Source organism: Hyperolius riggenbachi, chromosome 11 (assembly GCF_040937935.1).
Source record: "Hyperolius riggenbachi isolate aHypRig1 chromosome 11, aHypRig1.pri, whole genome shotgun sequence".
Taxonomy (NCBI): Eukaryota; Metazoa; Chordata; class Amphibia; order Anura; family Hyperoliidae; genus Hyperolius; species Hyperolius riggenbachi.
The window spans coordinates 219774449-219795023 of NC_090656.1; the positions used below are offsets into that span (position 1 = coordinate 219774449).

Here is a 20575-nt window from a genome sequence, read left to right on the forward strand (position 1 = left end):
CCCCTAGGGGAAGAAAAAAACGCGACGCATCGGAACGCGACCGAAGGCTACTGAAAGCCTGACCGCGCAGCCGCCGCAACGCCCCCAGACGTGACGCCACGCAGACGTCCGTCTGAACCAGCCCTTTTACTGACGGCAGAGAGGAGGAAGACAGAAACTGTTAATGACAGGCAGGGAGGAGGAAGACAGAAACTGTTACTGACAGGCAGAGAGAGAGAAGGAAGACAGAGACTGTTACTGACAGGCAGAGAGGAGGAAGACAGAGACTGTTACTGACAGGCAAAGAATAGGAAGACAAAAGACTGTTACTGACGGCAGAGAGGAGGAAGACAGAAACTGTTACTGACAGGCAGGGAGGAGGAAGACAGAAACTGATACTGACAGGCAGAGAGAAGGAAGACAGAGACTGTTACTGACAGGCAAAGAATAGGAAGACAAGAGACTGTTACTGATGGCAGGGAGGAGGAAGACAGAAACTGTTACTGACAGGCAGAGAGAAGAAAGACAGAGACTGTCAATGACAGGCAGAGAGGAGGAAGACAGAGACTGTTACTGACAGGAGGAAGACAGAGTGTTACTGACAGGCGGAGAAGGGGAAGACAGGCTGTTACTAACAGGTGGAAAGGAGGGAGACAGAGACTGTTACTGACAGATGGAGAGGAAGGAGACAGAGACTGTTACTGACAGGTGGAGAAAAGGAAGGCACAGGCTGTTACAATGGGACAGGACTGACAAACACAAACAGTGATGCAGACTTGGGAAGACATTCACAGATTGACAGACACAAGCTGCAAAGGAACAAGCAGAAATAAGGACATTCGGGTGAATTTTCGGTACAATTATGCTTGGTTGTACTTAGAAGAAGCCATACCTTCCTCACACTCTAGGCAAGTGAGTAATAATAAAGGGGAATTTTGACCCATGGGCCAGATTATCACAGCGATAGAAGGGAATGAATGTGATGGGGTGAGATCTGCCAGACCCCGCGCATACAGGATAAGGAGACACCAGAACATCCTGTTATACAGACAGAATTTATAGACTCGCCAGAGGTTCACCAGAGCGCACATCTATCTGAACAGGAATTCTTATTAAATCCCTGCCATGCCTGTCCTATAACACAGCAACGTACAGCGTGTCTGCATAACGTATACAGAGCGAGCGGCTGGAGGTGTCTCCATAACAACGGTGAATTATTAAGCACACGAGTGATCGCCCTTCTTTAATGCCAGAAACACACCGGTCATGCTTCTATCGCAAAATACAATAAACAAGCTGAATAGATGAACACTGCGTAATGGACAAAGCTTGAGATGGAGAACGTTTTTACCCTGGAACAGCCATGTTGCTTTATAAGTATGTAATTATACCTTAGTGTAGTCAAAATATCTTAAAATGAGGCTTTGTTTAAAATACATAGTTTCACTTTGATTTCATCAACTATATTGACTCAAAATATAATATCTAAATAGAGAGGTCAACTTCCTCATTGCCGAAGCACTCCTGCCTTGTGATTAGTGGCATAAACCAATGGTAACTGCGAGAGAATGAAAACCATAACTGTAATGTTTTTCTAGTATCAACTGTTGCTTATTTTCTACATCTGCAGAAACTGAGTGACTGGATACAATTCTGTATCTCTCGGCCTGGACTGAGTCTATTATGATCAGTGCAGAGTAGCTGAGCATCTGAATTAAAGCCTGTCCTCTTCAGTGACTTCTAAATTCATTCATTGTGGCAAATTTACTGGAGAAACTGGGAAAAAGTGGTGAGGAAGTGGAGCGGATGCCCAGATCACGGGTTTTGATTGGTCACTCTGAGCAGCTGCTCTACTTTGTACCAGCTCAGTTCCAATATTCATTGCACTTTTTTTGATAACTCCACCCCCATAGTCACCCCCAGACTTGCTGTACTGATAATAAAACTTGTAGTAACAGTGGAATGGAATAGGCGCCCCAAGAAAAAAGTAAAATGGTCACAGAGCTAATCAAGCTTTGAGGAAGCCAAATGATTTTTGGCGAATCGCGATAGTGGTGGTGGGGCCCAGTGGAGTGTTCTTGGTAGGATTCTCTTTCACATCACTGTGGTGACTAGTTTCTATCTGGATGTTTTTTCATTCACTGGTTTATATTGCACTCATAATTGTCTATGACTGCGCACGTGGTTTATACTTTTCACAATTCATTTATTTCTCACTATTTTTTTATTTTTTCCTTTTTTTGTTTTTGCTCTGAATTAGATCTCCTTGTTGTACTTCATTGGTAATTATGCACTTTACTTTTCTACACTTATTCAGCCACTATGGAGTATGCAAATTATGATGATTTATGATTGTTATTTATTTGCATTTGCACTTTATGGTCATAGTTGGATTTTGCGCAGGATTTGCAACATGTCGATGTAATTTTTCATATGCACTAGCTCTTTATTGAATGCCCTGTATTACTCCGTTACAGCAATCATTTATTATCATCCCCACTGTTTCTAATTCAATGTTTTTAATTGTCATGTAGCTCAATAAAGTATGTAAGCTATAGATGTATTTGAATGGTTTGATGCAGTGTTTTCTGAGGCATTTGCTTTTTCTTGTGTAACTTATTTAACCTGAAGAAGACGGTAGAAACCCATAAAACGCGTTGTTTTAAATGGTTTGCCTCATTTACAGCACCCACCACAGAATATGCTGTCGCTTTATAAATCGATGATAATAATACAAGTTGTATGTCAAATTTGTGGTAATCAAATTCTCTTACTGTATATGGATTGCAACCATTTTACTTTTTTCTTGGGGCACTTGTACCTTTGCTGTGCGTCCTCCACCCACCTTGATTGGGTGGTTATAAGTTCTTCAAGAACTTTAAGCAATTTGTTTTAAGAGTTTGACTCATTTAGTCCAAGACCCAAGAATCTGATTGAGGACAAACTTTCCTCACACGCCTGATACTGTGGAGGCAAGTTCAACCTGCTCTTGTGAGCACCAATCTTCCATAATTACTAATTTGAGTGTCAAGTGTTCCTTTCTTGGGCAACACCATCACAAATGATCTGCGGTGGGGAGAGAACTCCAGCATGATCCAGAAGAAGGCTCAGCAAAGACTGTTCTTCTTGAGATAACTGAGAAAGTTTAGAATGCCGCGGGAACTGTTCACTTGCTTCTATACTGCTACCATCGAGTCCATCCTCTGCTCCTCCATTGTCATCTGCTACACACCGCATCTGCAAGCGACAGGCTCAAACTTCTAAGAGTCATCAAAACTGCAGAGAGGATAATCGGGCCTCTGCCGCCTCTGGACCTCCTACACACCACTTTGATTGAAGACCAGGGCAAATAACATACTGAATGGCCCCACCCACCCCGGAAGGCGCTACTTCAACCACCTCCCCTCTGGTCACCACCTCAGAAGCATCTCCACCAGAACCACCAGGCACAGGAACTCGTTCTTCCCTCAGGCTGTCCTTATCCTGAACTCGAGCACCCTCTCATGGAAAATTCCTTAGTTTTCCATTCTTGCTCCCAAGTATCCTCTGCATCTCGTCTCTGTCCTATAAGCCTCTTCTCTGTTTATCTGAATTGTCAATATACCTGTTCTTACGTCTATTAACTATGCCGCATGTACCACAAACAATTCCAGGTCGCAGATAAAGACGATTCTGATCCAGTGTCCTCAGTCTTACACTGTATAGGGCTCCTTGGAATCTCGGTCTTCTTTTTCCCTTTTTTCTGCAAGGTCCTGCAGACTCCTCTAGACACCTTGTGTAGGCACAGGTCACTGTGTGTATTGTAATAAAGACAGAATATTTAGATGGAAGGGGGGGGGGGGGGGAGGGGGACACTGCTGGCCAATCTTCAGCTCTCATGATAGGGAGCAACAGATGACCAGCTGTAAAGTTGGCTGCAAGAGCGTTGGAAACACTTCTGGGTCAAGAGAACTCAGCTGTCCGCATTAATTTCTGCACAGCGTTGTTCACGCCCGATAAGGCAAATCCTGAGCGGCAGCAGGTCGCTGTCCTTCGCGGGGGGCTCATAATCACTGGTCAGGGGACACATTCCTTTCTAGGAACGCCAGATGAGATAGGGGCTCTCCCCGCAGAATCGCGGCCGCCGCTGTTCTTGGAATGTTCCCAAAATATTAGAGCGATAGCAGCAAGAATGTCGCCCGGAGAGCAACGTCCTCTAAGCACGGCGGGTTAAGAAAACGGGTCGTGGGATTATCGCCCTGTATATTTAGAGTGAGGCACAATTGTAAACTCAGCGTTGCTGAGCGGCCGCTATGTGTGGAATGTGGTGATAAGGTCTTTTAGCGGGAAACCGGGCGACCTGTGCAAAGGAATACTCAGAAGTAAATGGCATGTTACAATCCCGTACACTTTAAAGGAACACTCCAGAAATATATTTTTAGTGTCAGGTAGTGAGGAAAGAATTCTGACCCTCTTTAGGGGTTTTATAGCTATCTGCATCCCTGCTGAGGAGATTTTGCCTCACATCCTGTTTCAGGACCTCCATGGTTTTAATCAAAGCTAGATCTATACTTTTTGCCCGTCCCCTACATTGATGGCATTGAGGCAGCTAGAGTACCCTGCGTCCATCTCCTGGGCCCTACCATCTTCAGCCGGAAATCCCACCATCACTGCCACCTAGCAGAGACTTCTCTTCCTCTGCCAACTGAGGAAGATCGACATTGCCAAACAGATTCAGACAAGTTTTTACTCCGCCACCATTGAATATGGTATGCTGGCTCCTTCACCAGTGACAGACGCAAACTACAGCGGGTCATCGGGGTGGTGGAGAGGATGTTACTACCCTTTCCGTCTACGGAGAGCAACATCCCCATTTGCGCACATAGTGGATACCTGTGGCGGCAACCCACATTTGTGAGTATTTTATTTCCTTACCTTACCAATTCACATACCAACATTAATACACTATTGGGACTCCCAAATTTTCTTTTGTCTCTACAATTTGAAACTGTTCTGTATGATGTATATTGTTGTTCACAGTGGCTGAGGAATGATCAAGGGAGAAAGTGCTAACAATCAGCCATTCGGTAAAATGTACAGGCAAAGGAACCAGCCAATAGGAAGAGCCTCCCTGCCTAACTACTCACTATATTGGTACCGATTTGTACCGCCGGGTAGGACATCAGAAAATAAACAAAACATCAGATGCAGGAGCAGGGCACATTAGAGGTTTCTTCGTAACCCTTTAGATGGGAACGATGGGATACAGATAATCAGTGGGACTAGAGGAGACGAGCAGATCTAAAGGGGCACCAGGGATGCCTTTTACTTTGTAAGACAGAAGCCGCAACTTGCAAAGGAATGGCTTTCAGGTAGACCACTTGTACCAGAAGAATCATCACAATTCTGGTCAGAAGTGGGAGAACATCACTGTAGCAGAACACAGCTTTCTGCTGAGACCTCCTCCACAGCTGGTTAGAAGTGTACTGTTTACTAAACAGGTCTAAGTGAACTGAAGCCAAGTGTTCGGTAAAATAGCAAACGATTACCGCATGTGTGAAAATCTTAACGAATTCAGAAAAAAAGTGTAAAATACCAAATGCAGTATTTTACCAACCCCCTTAAATACTTACTAAGCCTCCAGTGACGTCTTGTAGCCTTCCTGCAGCACCTAGCGGCTTTCTGCCAAGGCGGGTCAGGTGACACGCTTGCTTCCGTTCACGGAGGACACCGGAAAGCCGCTAGGGGCTTGGTAAGTATATTAATACCTCCAAAACTGCTCTATACCCCCCCCCCCCCTCTTTGTCCTTCAGGCATGCCGGTTAGTTAAGACTTATGGGGACTTTTGCTATATTACAGTATTAGTTCTGGTTTCATCTGCTCCTTTATACTGAACTTAGCCTTAGTTTTACGAGTTTAGGTAACCTGTCACACAAAACTGTAACACACAAAGAGACCATTAGTAACATGAAAGTTTCTCACCCTCAGCTGAGACTTTTCCCCGAAGATGTAGAGTGCGGCCTGGCGTTTCAGCAGCTGGTTCTGCAGGGCGGTCTGGTCGCTGTAGGAAGGGGCGTGGTCCTTCCCGGCTAGCCGAGCCCCGACATCGATCAGTGCAGTCTGGGAAGAGATGAGGCGGTTGCTGGAGCGCAGGCTGGCCCACACACCTGGGTACAAATAACACGGGCATTAGGGCGGAGCAATATCGTAATATTTCAGCTGGTTCGGAGCTCACTATAGAGAGGAACCAGGAGGAGGCAGCGATTGTACAATGATGCTCCTCTAAGTGAATTTGGGAAGATGCAGAAGTATTTCCTGATTCAGATGAAATGGTAAGACCTGCAAAAACTGATATATAGGTTCTTGAAAGACTATGCAGCTAGTCACCCACCAGATGCTCATCGCTTATGGACTTTAGTAATGAGAAGTCTGGTTGAAGCTCTGAACTCTAAAGTAGCTTAATCACTCGATGTATGACCAGATCAACCAACTCTCTCTGATCAAAGCATGAAATCTATTGGAAATCGTCTTGCCACAGCCTACTGGGCCACCCCCCAAGTGTATAAATGTTGTACATGCTCCCCCATGACCATGCTCAGTGTTAGAGTCTCAACTCTCTGCCGCCACCAATCCTGGCCTCCTCCAGTGCCCAGCGTCGACACGAGCGCCTTTACCATGTGACTCTCTGCATAAGTGACATCACAACATGTGCCACTGTCATGAAAAACAAACACCTGCAGTGACGCCGAACACTGGAGGAGGCCAGGAGTCACGCCGGCTGATAGGTGAGCATTTAATACAAGCCCTTAACAGAAGAGGAGAAGCAGCACGTACTGTAGTATGGGGAGAGGAGGGATGAGAAGCAGCGTGTACTATGGACAGGGGAGGGAAGAGGAGCAGCATGTACTATACTATGGAGGGGGGAGAGGAGCAACAGCACGTACTGTAGTATGGGGAGAGGAGGGATGAGAAGCAGCATGTACTATGGAGGGGGAAGAGGAGCAGCAGCATGTACTGTAGTATGGGGAGAGGAGGGATGAGAATCAGCATGTACTATGGAGAGGGGAGGGAAGAGGAGCAGCATGTACTATACTATGGAGGGGCGAGAGGAGCAGCAGCACGTACTGTAGTATGGGGAGAGGAGGGATGAGAAGCAGTGTGTACTATGGAGAGGGGAGGGAAGAGGAGCAGCATGTACTATACTATGGAGGGGGGAGAGGAGCAGCACCACGTACTGTAGTATGGGGAGAGGAGGGATGAGAAGCAGCGTGTACTATGGAGGGGGGAGGGGAGAGGAGCAGCAGCACGTACTGTAGTATGGGGAGAGGAGGGATGAGAAGCAGCATGTACTATGGAGAGGGGAGGGAAGAGGAGCAGCATGTACTATACTATGGAGGGGGGAGAGGAGCAGCACCACGTACTGTAGTATGGGGAGAGGAGGGATGAGAAGCAGCGTGTACTATGGAGAGGGGAGGGAAGAGGAGCAGCATGTACTATACTATGGAGGGGGGAGGGGAGAGGAGCAGCAGCACGTACTGTAGTATGGGGAGAGGAGGGATGAGAAGCAGCATGTACTATGAAGAGGGGAGAGGAGTAGCAGCATGTACTGTAGTATGGAGGGGGGAGAGGAGCAGCAGCACGTACTGTAGTATGGGGAGGGGAGGGATGAGAAGCAGCATGTACTATGGAGAGGGGAGAGGAGTAGCATGTACTGTACTATGGAGGGGGGGAGAGGAGCAGCAGCACATACTGTAGTATGGGGAGAGGAGGGATGAGAAGGAGCATGTACTATGGAGAGGGGAGAGGAGTAGCAGCATGTACTGTACTATGGAGGGGGGAAGGGAGAGGAGCAGCAGCACGTACTGTAGTATGGAGAGAGGAGGGATGAGAAGCAGTGTGTACTATGGAGAGGGGAGAGGAGTAGCAGCATGTACTATACAATGGAGGGGGGAGGGGAGAGGAGCAGCAGCACGTACTGTAGTATGGGGAGAGGAGGGATGAGAAGCAGCATGTACTATGGAGAGGGGAGAGGAGTAGCAGCATGTACTGTAGTATGGAGAGAGGAGGGATGAGAAGCAGCGTGTACTATGGAGAGGGGAGAGGAGTAGCAGCATGTACTATACTATGGAGGGGGGAGGGGAGAGGAGCAGCAGCACGTACTGTAGTATGGGGAGAGGAGGGATGAGAAGCAGTATGTACTATGGAGAGGGGAGAGGAGTAGTAGCATGTACTATACTATGGAGGGGAGAGGAGCAGCAGCACGTACTGTAGTATGGGGAGAGGAGGGATGAGAAGCAGCATGTACTATGGAGAGGGGAGAGGAGTAGCAGCATGTACTGTAGTATGGAGAGAGGAGGGATGAGAAGCAGCGTGTACTATGGAGAGGGGAGGGGAGAAGAGCAGCATGTACTATACTATGGAGGGGGGAGGGGAGAGGAGCAGCAGCACATACTGTAGTATGGGGAGAGGAGGGATGAGAAGGAGCATGTACTATGGAGAGGGGAGAGGAGTAGCAGCATGTACTGTAGTATGGAGAGAGGAGGGATGAGAAGCAGCGTGTACTATGGAGAGTGGAGAGGAGTAGCAGCATGTACTATACTATGGAGGGGGGAGGAGCAGCAGCACGTACTGTAGTATGGGGAGAGGAGGGATGAGAAGGAGCGTGTACTTTTCTATGGAGGGGTAGGGAAGAGGAGCAGCAGCATGTACTGTAGTATGGGGAGAGGAGGGATGAGAAGCAGTGTGTGCTGTACTATGGAGAGGTAGGGGAGAGGAGCAGCAGAATGTACTGTACTATGGAGGGGGGAAGGGAGAGGAGCAGCAGCACGTGCTGTAGTATGGAGAGAGGAGGGATGAGAAGCAGCGTGTACTATGGAGAGGGGAGAGGAGTAGCAGCATGTACTATACTATGGAGGGGGGAGGGAAGAGGAGCAGCAGCACGTACTGTAGTATGGGGAGAGGAGGATGAGAAGCAGAATGTACTATGGAGAGGGGAGGGAAGAGGAGCAGCATGTACTATACTATGGAGGGGGAAGGGGAGAGGAGCAGCACGTACTGTAGTATGGGGAGAGGAGGGATGAGAAGCAGCATGTACTATGGAGAGGGGAGAGGAGTAGCAGCATGTACTGTACTATGGAGGGGGGGAAGGGAGAGGAGCAGCAGCACGTACTGTAGTATGGAGAGAGGAGGGATGAGAAGCAGCGTGTACTATGGAGAGGGGAGAGGAGTAGCAGCATGTACTGTACTATGGAGGGGGGAGGGGAGAGGAGCAGCAGCACATACTGTAGTATGGAGAGAGGAGGGATGAGAAGCAGCGTGTACTATGGAGAGCGGAGAGGAGTAGCAGCATGTACGATACTATGGAGGGGGGAGGAGCAGCAGCATGTACTGTAGTATGGGGAGAGGAGGGATGAGAAGGAGCGTGTACTTTTCTATGGAGGGGGAGGGAAGAGGAGTAGCAGCATGTACTGTACTATGGAGGGGTAGGGAAGAGGAGTAGCAGCATGTACTGTAGTATGGGGAGAGGAGGGATGAGAAGGAGCGTGTACTTTTCTATGGAGGTAATGTAAGAGTGAACAGAGGCGCCAGCAGGATAAAAGGTTCTAAAAGGCTTAAAATCCCTCAGGAGGTGGTTGTGGACTCGCCTTTCCGAAGCAGACAAGATACCGTCAGTTTTATGACAACAGGTTTATTAATATACTCCAAAACAAACAGTGGTCTCAAGGCGCTATTCGTGACCTTGAGACCATACTGTGTACTCCTATCTGTTTATTGCCTGAGGAAGCGGGGACATACCCGTGAAACGCGTTGCACTGTTTGTTTTGGAGTATATTAATAAACCTGTTGTCATAAAACTGGCGGTATCTTGTCTGCTTCGGGAAGGCGAGTCCACCACCACCTCCTGAGGGATTTTAAGCCTTTTAGAACCTTTTATCCTGCTGGCGCCTCTGTTCACTCTTACATTATCAATATCCACCTCTGGTGGAGGGGTGTTGCCCCTTATTTCCTTATCTACAGAGAGCGACTTTTAATCCTGAGTGAGGACAGGTCTAATCTCCTCACCTGCCTATACAGTGGTTACCTAGGAGGTAACCCACGTTTGTGAGTATATACATTATATACTTTTCATTTCCAACCCTTTGTTTTGCATACTACACTATATTGGGCTCTCGGTATTTCTTTTGTCTTTTTCTATGGAGGGGTAGGGAAGAGGAGTAGCAGCATGTACTGTACTATGGAGGGGTAGGGAAGAGGAGTAGCAGCATGTACTGTAGTATGGGGAGAGGAGGGATGAGAAGCAGCATGTGCTGTACTATGGAGGGGTAGGGGAGAGGAGTAGCAGCATGTACTGTACTATGGAGGGGGGAGGGGAGAGGAGCAGCATAAACTATACCATGGGAGGTATGTGGACAGAGCTCACCGCTAAAGTCCTTTAGACAGAATCAGCTGGGTGACGCGTCCTTAGTCTTTCATGGACTATTTACATTTACACACACAGGCCAATCAAGCTTACTTGCAAGCATTACAGATACTTGTGACTGCTTCTTCTCTATTCACTTAGAGGTGAGAGGAATGAGCAGGAGAGACAGGAGAGGACAGTCAGCATCGCCCGCTGGGCTGTAACATTCACAGACATGCACAGGATGGAATGAAACAGAACACTGCTAGGAATGGAAGTGTCAGCATACAGACTGCAGGCCTAGGTGAACCCAGCAACCTGCATGGAGGGAGAACAAGAGAGGCCGCGTGATAAATATGTGACCCCTGCCTTACTCTGATCGGATAATGAGAAGAAACATACAAACAACAAAGTTGATGTTTCCCACAGCAACCCCATATCTGCTAAAACTGCTCTGCTTTTCCTACATGGATCTTTTTAGTGAATTTAGTAAAGCATGTGACCCCCCCCCCCCCCCCCCCCCCCCTCCCACAGCCAATAGGACTTGTTATTTAACCCATTAGCAGCTTCAATAGTTATCTCGTTTGAGATAAGTGCATTGCTTTTGACCTCAGTCGGCAGAACTAGTTATGTTGTAAATTCTTGGAATGCTTTGGTCTCTCTCTACTAGCAGAAAACATAGAAACTGAAAGTAGAAGTCCTCTGTAATTGTCTCACACTGCCCCTTAGTGACTAGTGCTCATAAATACACATTACAGCAGTACTAATTAGACGCAAGGAAATGTAACAAATAATACATTAAAAATGTGCTAAAATAAATTAGCAGCACTTGTAAGCCTCTAAATAAATTTGCTGCTAAAGGGTGAACCTCCCTGACGGTATAGACGAGCCTGGCTTGTCCAGGGGAAAATAGCTGAAGCCAGAATGGATAAGCCAGGCTCGTCCAGCAGTTCTACGGCAGGGTTACATTTTTTCCCATTAAAATTTGCAATCATATGCGCCCTTTTCGCATGCTCTGGAAACCTACATGCAAAAATCTGCACACTATTGTGAATTTTAAAGGGAAGGTTCAGGGAAACCTTGAAAAAAATAAAAATCCATATCCACTTACCCGGGGCTTCCTCCAGCCCGTGGCAGGCAGGAGGTGCCCTCGCCGCCGCTCCAGAGGCTTCCGGTCGTCTTCGGTGGCCGACCCGACCTGGCCAGGCCGGCCTCTTCTGCGCTCCACGGACGGGCTCTTCTGCGTCCCACGCGGGCGCGTTGACGTCATCGGACGTCCTCCGGGCTGTACTGAGCAGGCGCAGTAGTTCTGCGCCTGCTCAGTACAGCCCGGAGGACGTCCGATGACGTCAGCGCGCCCGCGTGGGACGCAGAAAAGCCCGTCCGTGGAGCGCAGAAGAGCCCGACCTGGCAGCCGGCCTGGCCAGGTCTGGTCGGCCACCGAAGACGACCGGAAGCCTCTGGAGCGGCGGCGAGGGCACCTCCTGCCTGCCACGGGCTGGAGGAAGCCCCGGGTAAGTGGATATGGATTTTAATTTTTTTTCAAGGTTTCCCTGAACCTTCCCTTTAAAGCAAAAAACTGCATGTTTACAGCCAAATTGTGGCCTGGCAAGGGAAAATTTAATAACATTTATTTTTGATATAATTTTGTGTTTGAAACTTTTATTATACTCAGAATGTATACTAGACCCTTGCTTGGCACATTTTGATAAGTTACAGGCAAAAAATTCATGAAACTGAATTAAACCGTTTTTTGCACAGAAATCCAGCAGAAATTGAATGCCAGGGATGTTAAAACAAAGCATTTTGGTTGGTTGGGTTTGAATTGTTTGCTCATGTGACATGTGGGCGGTACACAACACATCATTGATGATTATGAGGACTGGGGAGATGGTGATGGCTATAGGATGGGTGGAGAGCGGTACCTGCGGCCTGTACTCTTGCCTTAGCGCTCGGGTGCAAGTGTGGCAAATGCTTATCTCTGTGCCCCAGAACTGTTAGAAGAACGAGAGAGAAAAAAAGGAAAGAGACAGGAGGGATCCCATGAGACAGAACAGACATCATTGTGAGCATACAGAGAGAGAGAGAGAGAAAGCGAGTGCCTTCAGAGCGTGTTCAGAGAGGGGCCTTGTCTCCACTCTCTCCTCTGTCACCACATTGCACAAAACTAGGTGAAAGTCATACCTGTATCCAAACTAGCCAGTTCTAGACCTTTTACTGCCTGAATACATTGTGAAGATGCTCCAGGCCAACGCCAACCCCCCGACAAGTGTGTGCAAAGCCGGACCGGACATCGGGCTGTGCACTGCAGGCACTGCCACTACGCTCATCTCCCTCTGCTTCCTCCAGGACAGCATCTCCTCCCTGGTGGCTGCAGCATCTGATCTCCAGGATGCTGGGTATGTGCTGCACCGGTGCCGCATCACTCACCTGCTCTTAGCAGATTAGCGATGGGATCATGTGAAGTACAGCTTCCTCTTTGACTACAGCTGAGCCTCATGTGACCCAGCAGCATGTAACAGGTCACATGAGGCACCGCTGTAGCCACGGATACAGAGATCCCATCATTGGAACACTGATAGCAGGTCAGTGAGTTGGCACTGCACATCTAGGGAAGGGGAGATGTGGAGTGCAAGAGGGGGACATTTGTGGAGGGGAGCCGCCTCTTGCCGCCCTCTAATTGTTGCTGCCCTGAAGCACGTGATTCATACTGCATCTTGAATAACTAATTACACCAGAGAGGAAAATGTGTGCATCAACCAAGTGAACCTGACAAATCTGGCTTTGCAAATTTGGCCTATTGGCTAATCACGAGACATTGCTCATGCAAATATGCATTTGCTTTCGCATGCCTAAATATGCAGGGTCAAAAACCAAAAACCGCAAATCAATTGCCCTGCGGGAATTAGTTCTTGCTACATAGCACTATCCAGGGGCGCCACGAGGAGGCTTTCCATTGCCCCCATACAACCGGGGGGCCGCGGGGGTCCCAGGCTCTCTCACCGCCTGGAACCCACACAGCGGCACCCCGGAGGGGGAGGCTGGGGGGTGCAGGCGGTCTCCCCAGCGTGGCAATGGGGGCAATGGGAAGCCTCCTCGTGGTGCCCCTGGATAGTGATAATGTAGCATGAACTAATTTCCGCAGGGCGATTGTTTTGCAGTTTTGGTTTTTGAACCTGCATATTTATGCATGCGAAAGCAAATGCATATTTGCATGAGCAATGTCTCGTGATTAGCCAATAGGCCAAATTTGCAAAGCCAGATTTGTCAGGTTCACTTGGTTGATGCACACATTTCCTCTCTGGTGTAATTAATACTTCATCATTGGTGCACCACTGATGGACTGTTTTTGAGATGAGTCGGTCAGTGGTGGGGAAGGAAGGCACTGGGGATCTGCACATGGTGTGAGGTGTGATTGCACCAGCAGCTGAGCGGCCGCCGCCACCCACGTGGAGGGACCATAGGCCCAAGCACTGCTCTACTTCGCCCTGCCCCCAATCCACCACCGCAGCTGCCAGGAAGCCACTCGGGCACATGCAGGACTCCTCCACATCTGTCCAGGCCGCAGGGGATATCTCATCAATCCCTGGTGGCACATCACCGCTGCCCTACTCAGGTGAGCCTGATATCCTCGCTGTGCCCCCATCTCTGTCTCCTGGAGGGATTAGCCACCCACTTCTGGGCTCCTAGTGGCCAGGCCACTCGGCTGCCAGTCCCTCCTCCACCAGTTCAGCCACCAGCTCCATCGGCCTCTGCGGCCACGGGCTCTTTTTTTCTCCCTGAAGCACTGGGTCCTCTCTGCCTGCAGCCACCATCGGACTGATTGGGACTGTTTGTTGGACTGTACCAAGGCGTGATCTCGATCGGCAGCCCTAAGGGACTCTCTGCCTCTGTCTCTCACCTCTTGCTTTGGTTCTCTCTTTCTTTCCTCATTCTCTCTTAGCTATCCCTTCTTGCTCTCTCTTTCTCTATCCACTCTTTTCCAGGACACACTGCGGGGCATCTGGAACTGCTGCAGAGCTGTGCGAGCGCCGTCGGTAGTCGGCAGGCTGCTCCCCTCACATAGCACTCTAGACTACCCCACGCGTCCTTCACCATAGTTATGTGCCGTATGTACACATAGGTATACGTTTACTTTGTACTATACTGTATATGATTGTATGTGTTGTAGTTCGCATGTATGTGTTTGTACCATCACCGACCCTGTATGAGCCAAAAACAATTCCGGGTACAACCCCCCGTTGTACTTGGCGAAATAAAAGATTCTGATTCTGATTCTGATCATGAAAGAACCACCCCTACAAACTAGGCATGCCTTTACACAGTGAAAGAACTGGCTGGCTCCTAGTCTGGCCCTCTAGGTTCCTGCTGTCTTAGGATCCATATCGCTGGCAAGAGAGGGCTGGATAAGGCTCTGAGGCAGCTTTGTACCTGTGCAGGCAGTGGCAGAATTATTATGAACCTACAGATAATACAGATTCATTCACATGGCTTCCATTATTGCAAGATGTTTTGGGCATCAAAAATAACTGCAACAGGTTATTGAAGAGGGGCAGAGGATTGGCCCCAGTGCACAGACTGCTTAAAGGCCCATTTTGTTTGCCTCACATTTAACCCAACCCCCCACCCCCCCTCCAAATTTTTGATCTGCAATAGTGTGACAGAGGAGTAGAGAGAAAAGACAACGCTGGTAAAGTAAGAGAAGACATTTTTTTTAATACCACTGGTAACAAGACAAACAAGGATTCTGCAGAGCTTACAGGAGAAACAAACATTTCTTTTTAAGTTCAACATTCTGTGGGACACTTACCAGCCACACGTTAGATGGTGGGACAGAGTTATTTCAAACATAATCATTGCTCAGAAGCAATTCAGCACTGAATGAATTTCAACTGAATGGTTGGAATGGGAAGCGACACTGGTAGAGTTACATGTAACATGTCGGAGCTGGGATGAGTTAGCACAAGCAAAGAACGGGAGGGCGGGTAATTGGGGGGGTTAAGGAAGCAAGCTGCATCTAATGACGTGGAAACACCGACAGCTTAGACTCCACTTCCAAACACTGCACCTGGGTAAAGGCTGTATGTTACTGGCTGGGGATACAATGCTAGGGTAAAACCAAGGCCATTAAAGACCTTGAGAATTTCAAATAGAAATGGGGGAAAAAAAAGATACAGAAAGAGCTATTTGAAGTGACTCTGAAATAAATCTGATCAATGTAAACGGAGCAAAGGATGAGAATGCCTTCAGTGAAAAATGCCAGACAAAATGATAGTCTGTTTCAGATACCCAGAAGAAATACTACTGTTCCTAAGAGTGCCAGGAAGACGACACGATTAGGGATGATCAATGAGATGCAATTCATTTTGTTGTTTTGTAATTTTAAATTGATGCAGGATCTTTATGCAACAGTACGCTGCTTGACAATGCACCAATTGAATTTTTACCTCAGCAGGATTTGATTGGTTGGTTTTCAAGCTGCATACAAGTTGGATGCCGGGTGGAGCTGCTAGTAAAAAATATTGGCAGTTTAAATTACTGATATTTTACCATGCTAGAACCAAAGGGAAGAATTATTTTTTTTTATTGTTTGCACTGAGCACTTTTTTGTCTTTAACGGTTTCATAACCCCCCAATTTATGCACGTTGAACCCGGGTTCTAGAATTAAAGCGGTTCTTATTGAACCATGGATAAGATATATATACTTTGATGAGAAATGTCAAAGAGGAGGTTTATTATTTCTAATTTTAAATGGTTTTATGTGGTTGAGATATATTAAAATAAAGCTGTAATTGAAATACTTTCCAACAGATGGTGCTGTGATTTGACCATTTTTTCCTCTGGTTCCATGATTTATATTGTGGTCAATGTACATGTTGGTTGGATAGTGCGGCACACAATCTTTTGCTTGACATTTTACTATGCACCACCCAACGCCCCTTCTCACTTGAATCTCCCCGCCTAGTACCTAAAACTAGTCCCCATGCCTAACTCTGACCCCCCTTCTAAGTGCCTAAAACAACCCACCACATGCGTAACCCTATCTCCCTGTAAGCCCCCATCCACCACCACCTACTGCCTAACCCCCTCCACCCCACCACCTAATGCCTAACTCCTCCCCCCGGTAAGTGCCTAAAACAAACCTAATCCTGCCGCCCAAATCACCAATCATCTATGATTGCTACAACCAACGGAGCTGCTGAGGAATTTTATCACACAGTTTTCACTGAAGGCATCTCATGATGACATCATTCATCATCGCATGCTCTGTTCAGATTGAGCAAGCTCACATCACTTTAACGCTAAAGGGCAGCTCCACCTAAAACTGAGAATTTGGGTTTTGCTGGACAGTTCACCTATCTGCTTGTTCTATATCTTGGGGTCGCTGCCGAGTTCCCCACTATATAATGTTCATTGGCATTGTGGAGAACGCAAACAGATGGAGAGGAGACACCAAGTTTCATTTCATAACCCAAAACTCTAAATGAGAGTAAAGTCCCGTTCAAGGAGAAGGGAAACCCTAAAAAATAGACCACATTCCAAAATAAGTCAAAAAATCTTTCTTAAATCATTGAAGCGGCCCTGAAAATCTGAATCCTATAGAGTCTTCCCAATTCTCTTTTCGTGCCCTTGGTCCGCCACTCCCCCTCTCCCCCTACTGAAGCTATTCAACCAACTGGTTGAATATGCCTTCCAGAATCCTCGTGAAGGCTTTGGAAGTACTCACGTCCCGAGTACTTCCAAAGATGAGCGGATTTGTCCTGCCCATGCACGAGTCAGGGCCCTGGCAGGCGCAGAACAGATGCATCCATCTCCAGAAGCACTCTGGAATACAAGTGCTTATGAGGCCTTTACGAGGAGTTCCGAAGGATAGCTGTGGACTGAGGGCACCGCGGAGAGAGGACAAGGAAGGCTCTATGGGTTCCAAATCCTTCACTCTAAATAGTCTTTGTAGACTTCGTAGTCTTTTTTTCAGGGTTGCTTCAGATTTGTTGTAAAATAACAGTAGGAAGTAGGTCCCTGTTTAAGACCGAAAAAAGGATAGCTGTATCTTAACCAGAACAGGGTGGTCCACCACTTGGGGAAGGGTGACCTTCTGTAGGTTTGTTTCTATATGCATGTGACCTAATAGGTCAAATGATCTTAAATGAGAAGGGTAAACTTGCACAAAATCCTTGCTTGTCACCATGACTGGCCCTACTAGCCCCTGAGATCTTCATCCAAAGGGGGACTGTCTGGACTCACTAACCTCCTCGGGTAAAACTATTGGACAGACTGCCGTCCAAGGCTCCCGGCACAACATGTTTAACCATACTGCTCATTCGGTAGCTTTTTCTGGCACTGCCTAAAGACAGCCAAACAGACAGACAACGAAAAAAAACAAAACAATAACATGTTATAGGCAACACAAAGAATGGAATGTGACAATGTTATGGGTATTCAGAGCGAGTGTTAAAGGGTTGGTCCATCTCTTATTGGGTGGTTTCAGTGACATATCACAGCCAGTTTCATAGCTCTTCCCACTGCAATGGGGTTAAATGCCTCCACCTCTGTTCCAAACTCCTCCCACCTTTTAATCTTTTTTTTTCATTTCAAAAACTAAATACATAAATAATAAAAAGGAACACATTGACAAACGTGGCCAGAAGAACCACTCCAATGCCTACCCTTGCATAAAAGTAAGGCTTCATCATATAACCGGTATCATAAACAACAATATCAATAAGATAAACAATACGAGAGCCAAGGTATTGCCACACCCTTTTTACTTTCACCAATGGAATCCCCATTTTTGTATTTTACAATGGAAGTTGGACTGGACCATTTAAAGAACTTGAGCTGAAGAGAAATGATACAAGAAACTGGCTGGAGACTCTTAGGCCAAAACTGACCTGAAGTGAGAGGGGATGTGGAGGATGCCATATTTATTTCCTTTTAAATACAATTTGTCTGGCTGTCCTGCTGACCATCTGCTTCTAATACTTTTAGCTATAGACCCGGAACAAGCATGCAAATCAGACATTTTGGACTGAAGACTAACCCACATGCTTAGTTTAGGTGTGAGATTCCGACACTACTGATGTCAGAAAGATCATCAGGACTTCCAGGCAACTGGCATTGTTTAAAAGGAAATAAATATGGCAGCCTCGATATGCCTCTCACTTCAAGTTCCCTTTAAGACTGAAATATGAGCTTGAAAAAAAAAACGGACCAATCCTTTAAAGAAAACTTGCAACAAAAAAAGTGCCACTGGGAGGTACTTACCTTGGGAGGAAGAAGCCTCTGGATCCGATTGAGGCTTCCCCGTCCTCCTGTGTCCCACGGTGGTCTCGCTGTGCCCCTCCGAACAGCGGGGACGTTAATATTTACCTTCCTGGCTCCTGCGCAGGTTCCGAAGCGGCTCTCGGCTCGGGATAAGGCGGAAATAGACGGTCCCAGCCAGGTTCACTCTACTGCACAGGCGCTAGTTGCCTTCGCAGTAGAGCGGACTCAACTGGGATCGACTATTTCTGCCTTATCCCGAGCCGAGAGCCACTACTGTGCCTGCGATGGAGTTGGGGAAGGTAAACACTATGCCTGCGCCACAGTCTGACAAATTATCGGCTGTGGCTTCAGAGGGGCCCAGCGAGACCACAGTGGGACGGAGAACAAGGGAAGCCACGATAGGATCCAGAGGTTACCCTCTCCTGAGGTAAGTACCCCCAGGGGCACTTTTTTGTTACAGGGTCTCTTTATATTTCACTCCATTTTCAACTTTGATATTCGTTAAAAGGACGGTCACAACATGAAAGTCGTGTGCTGACACGATTAACAGATTAGGTGCGGTGAATGCGCTGGATGTTAGGAAAAGCAAAAGCATGCACGGTATATTCTGATGGTTTCCCTGCCCAACCTTGGCTGGTTTCTAGGTAGCTAAGCTGATTAAGTTGGCATCGTGCCTAGGTCATGTGTTGCATTGTCGGCGTGGTTACCTCCTTGTGAACCAGACTTGGGAACCTGCAGCACATGACTGGTGGAATGGGATGGGAGTAGCACGCTGCAAATAATGACCCCTATTCCAGGCAGCCTAATGTGTGTCCCGTGATATTAATGAGCAGCTGCACATCCTTTATTGCTTCCACAATACAAAGAATGATCCCTTTATAGCACTGAGATGACTAAAATATTCCACTCTACTCCAGCAGAGACAGATCACCTGTTCTGGGACCAAACACTAAATTACTTTCCTCTCGTTAAGTGTACCTGAGGCGATAAGTGACATGATGAGATAAACATGTATATGCGCAACACAAAACATTAATAACTAGGCTGTTTTACTTGTCTTATTTTGCTGCCTGAAAGAGTTACTTTCAGGCATGCAAGTGACAGCTTCTGTCTTGTCGGTACCTTGTGGGGGAATATAGTAAACATCACTGATAAGCAAACTACAGCCATAAAAGTTTTCCTGGCAGAATACAACCACTGAGGGCAGGGAGAGATAAAATACATGAGCTATTGACCTAGGTTACCAATGATTAGAGACAGTAAAACATTAAACCTTCTTTGTAAATGTTTAACTATAAAATAAAATGCTGTGATATCTAAAAAAGTAATTTTTTGAAGTAAGAGGATAAATATAATTGTTTAGCTCATCAGTCTATTTTCACCTCGGGTTCACTTTAAGAATGCTATTGGTAAACGATCGTTTGGCATTTTGTATGCAGCCTTCTGCTGTCCTTCACATCGCTTCAATACCTTCTGCACATGGGGCATATCACATGATCTTTGCTTTTGGATTTGTGTTGGTGTGTACATAGCTTTAGTGGGGGACTCTCAGGAGGCTAATCACACTTCAGCTTCTAAGGAGCTAGAAGTTTTGAATCAAGATGATACCATTTATTGGCTAACTTTAAGAGACTCAAAGCTCTGATACTTACCCGGGGCTTCCTCCCGCCCCATAAACACGTCCCACGCCATTCTCCCGCAGTCTGACGCTCAGCAACGGTGAGTCCTGGTAACAGGCTCAGTGACATCAGTCCGGGTCTACTGCGCATGCGCGGGAGGTCTGCACGTGCGCAATAGACCCAGACTGGCATCTACTGAGCCTGTTACCGGTGCTCACCGTGGCTGAATAGCAGACCGAGGGAGAACGGTGTGGGACTTAGACGTGAGGAAGCCCCGGGTAAGTATCAGAGCTTTACTTTCATTCATTTATGAGTCTCTTTAAGTTAGCCAAT

At 47.2% G+C, this 20575-nt stretch overlaps 1 protein-coding gene across 6 annotated transcripts in view; it reads right to left on the minus strand.

Annotated features, from left to right (window-relative positions):
- The window catches only part of SBF2 (SET binding factor 2), a 604108-nt gene that overhangs the window by 90731 nt on the left and 492802 nt on the right, over positions 1-20575 (minus strand). For 3 of the 6 annotated variants that reach the window (XR_011024739.1, XR_011024738.1, XM_068260374.1), the window contains exons 29-30: positions 17608-17703; positions 5941-6125 (exon numbers count right to left, since the gene is read on the minus strand). Coding sequence is in view for 4 of the 6 variants with exons in the window: in XM_068260374.1 (XP_068116475.1) it covers positions 5941-6125; positions 17608-17703 (281 nt within the window). In the remaining 2 variants the exon portion in view is untranslated. Of the gene's footprint in view, positions 1-5940; positions 6126-12282; positions 12352-17607; positions 17704-20575 lie in introns of all 6 variants that reach the window. The other 3 variants (XM_068260377.1, XM_068260375.1, XM_068260376.1) reach the window with 3 other exon arrangements.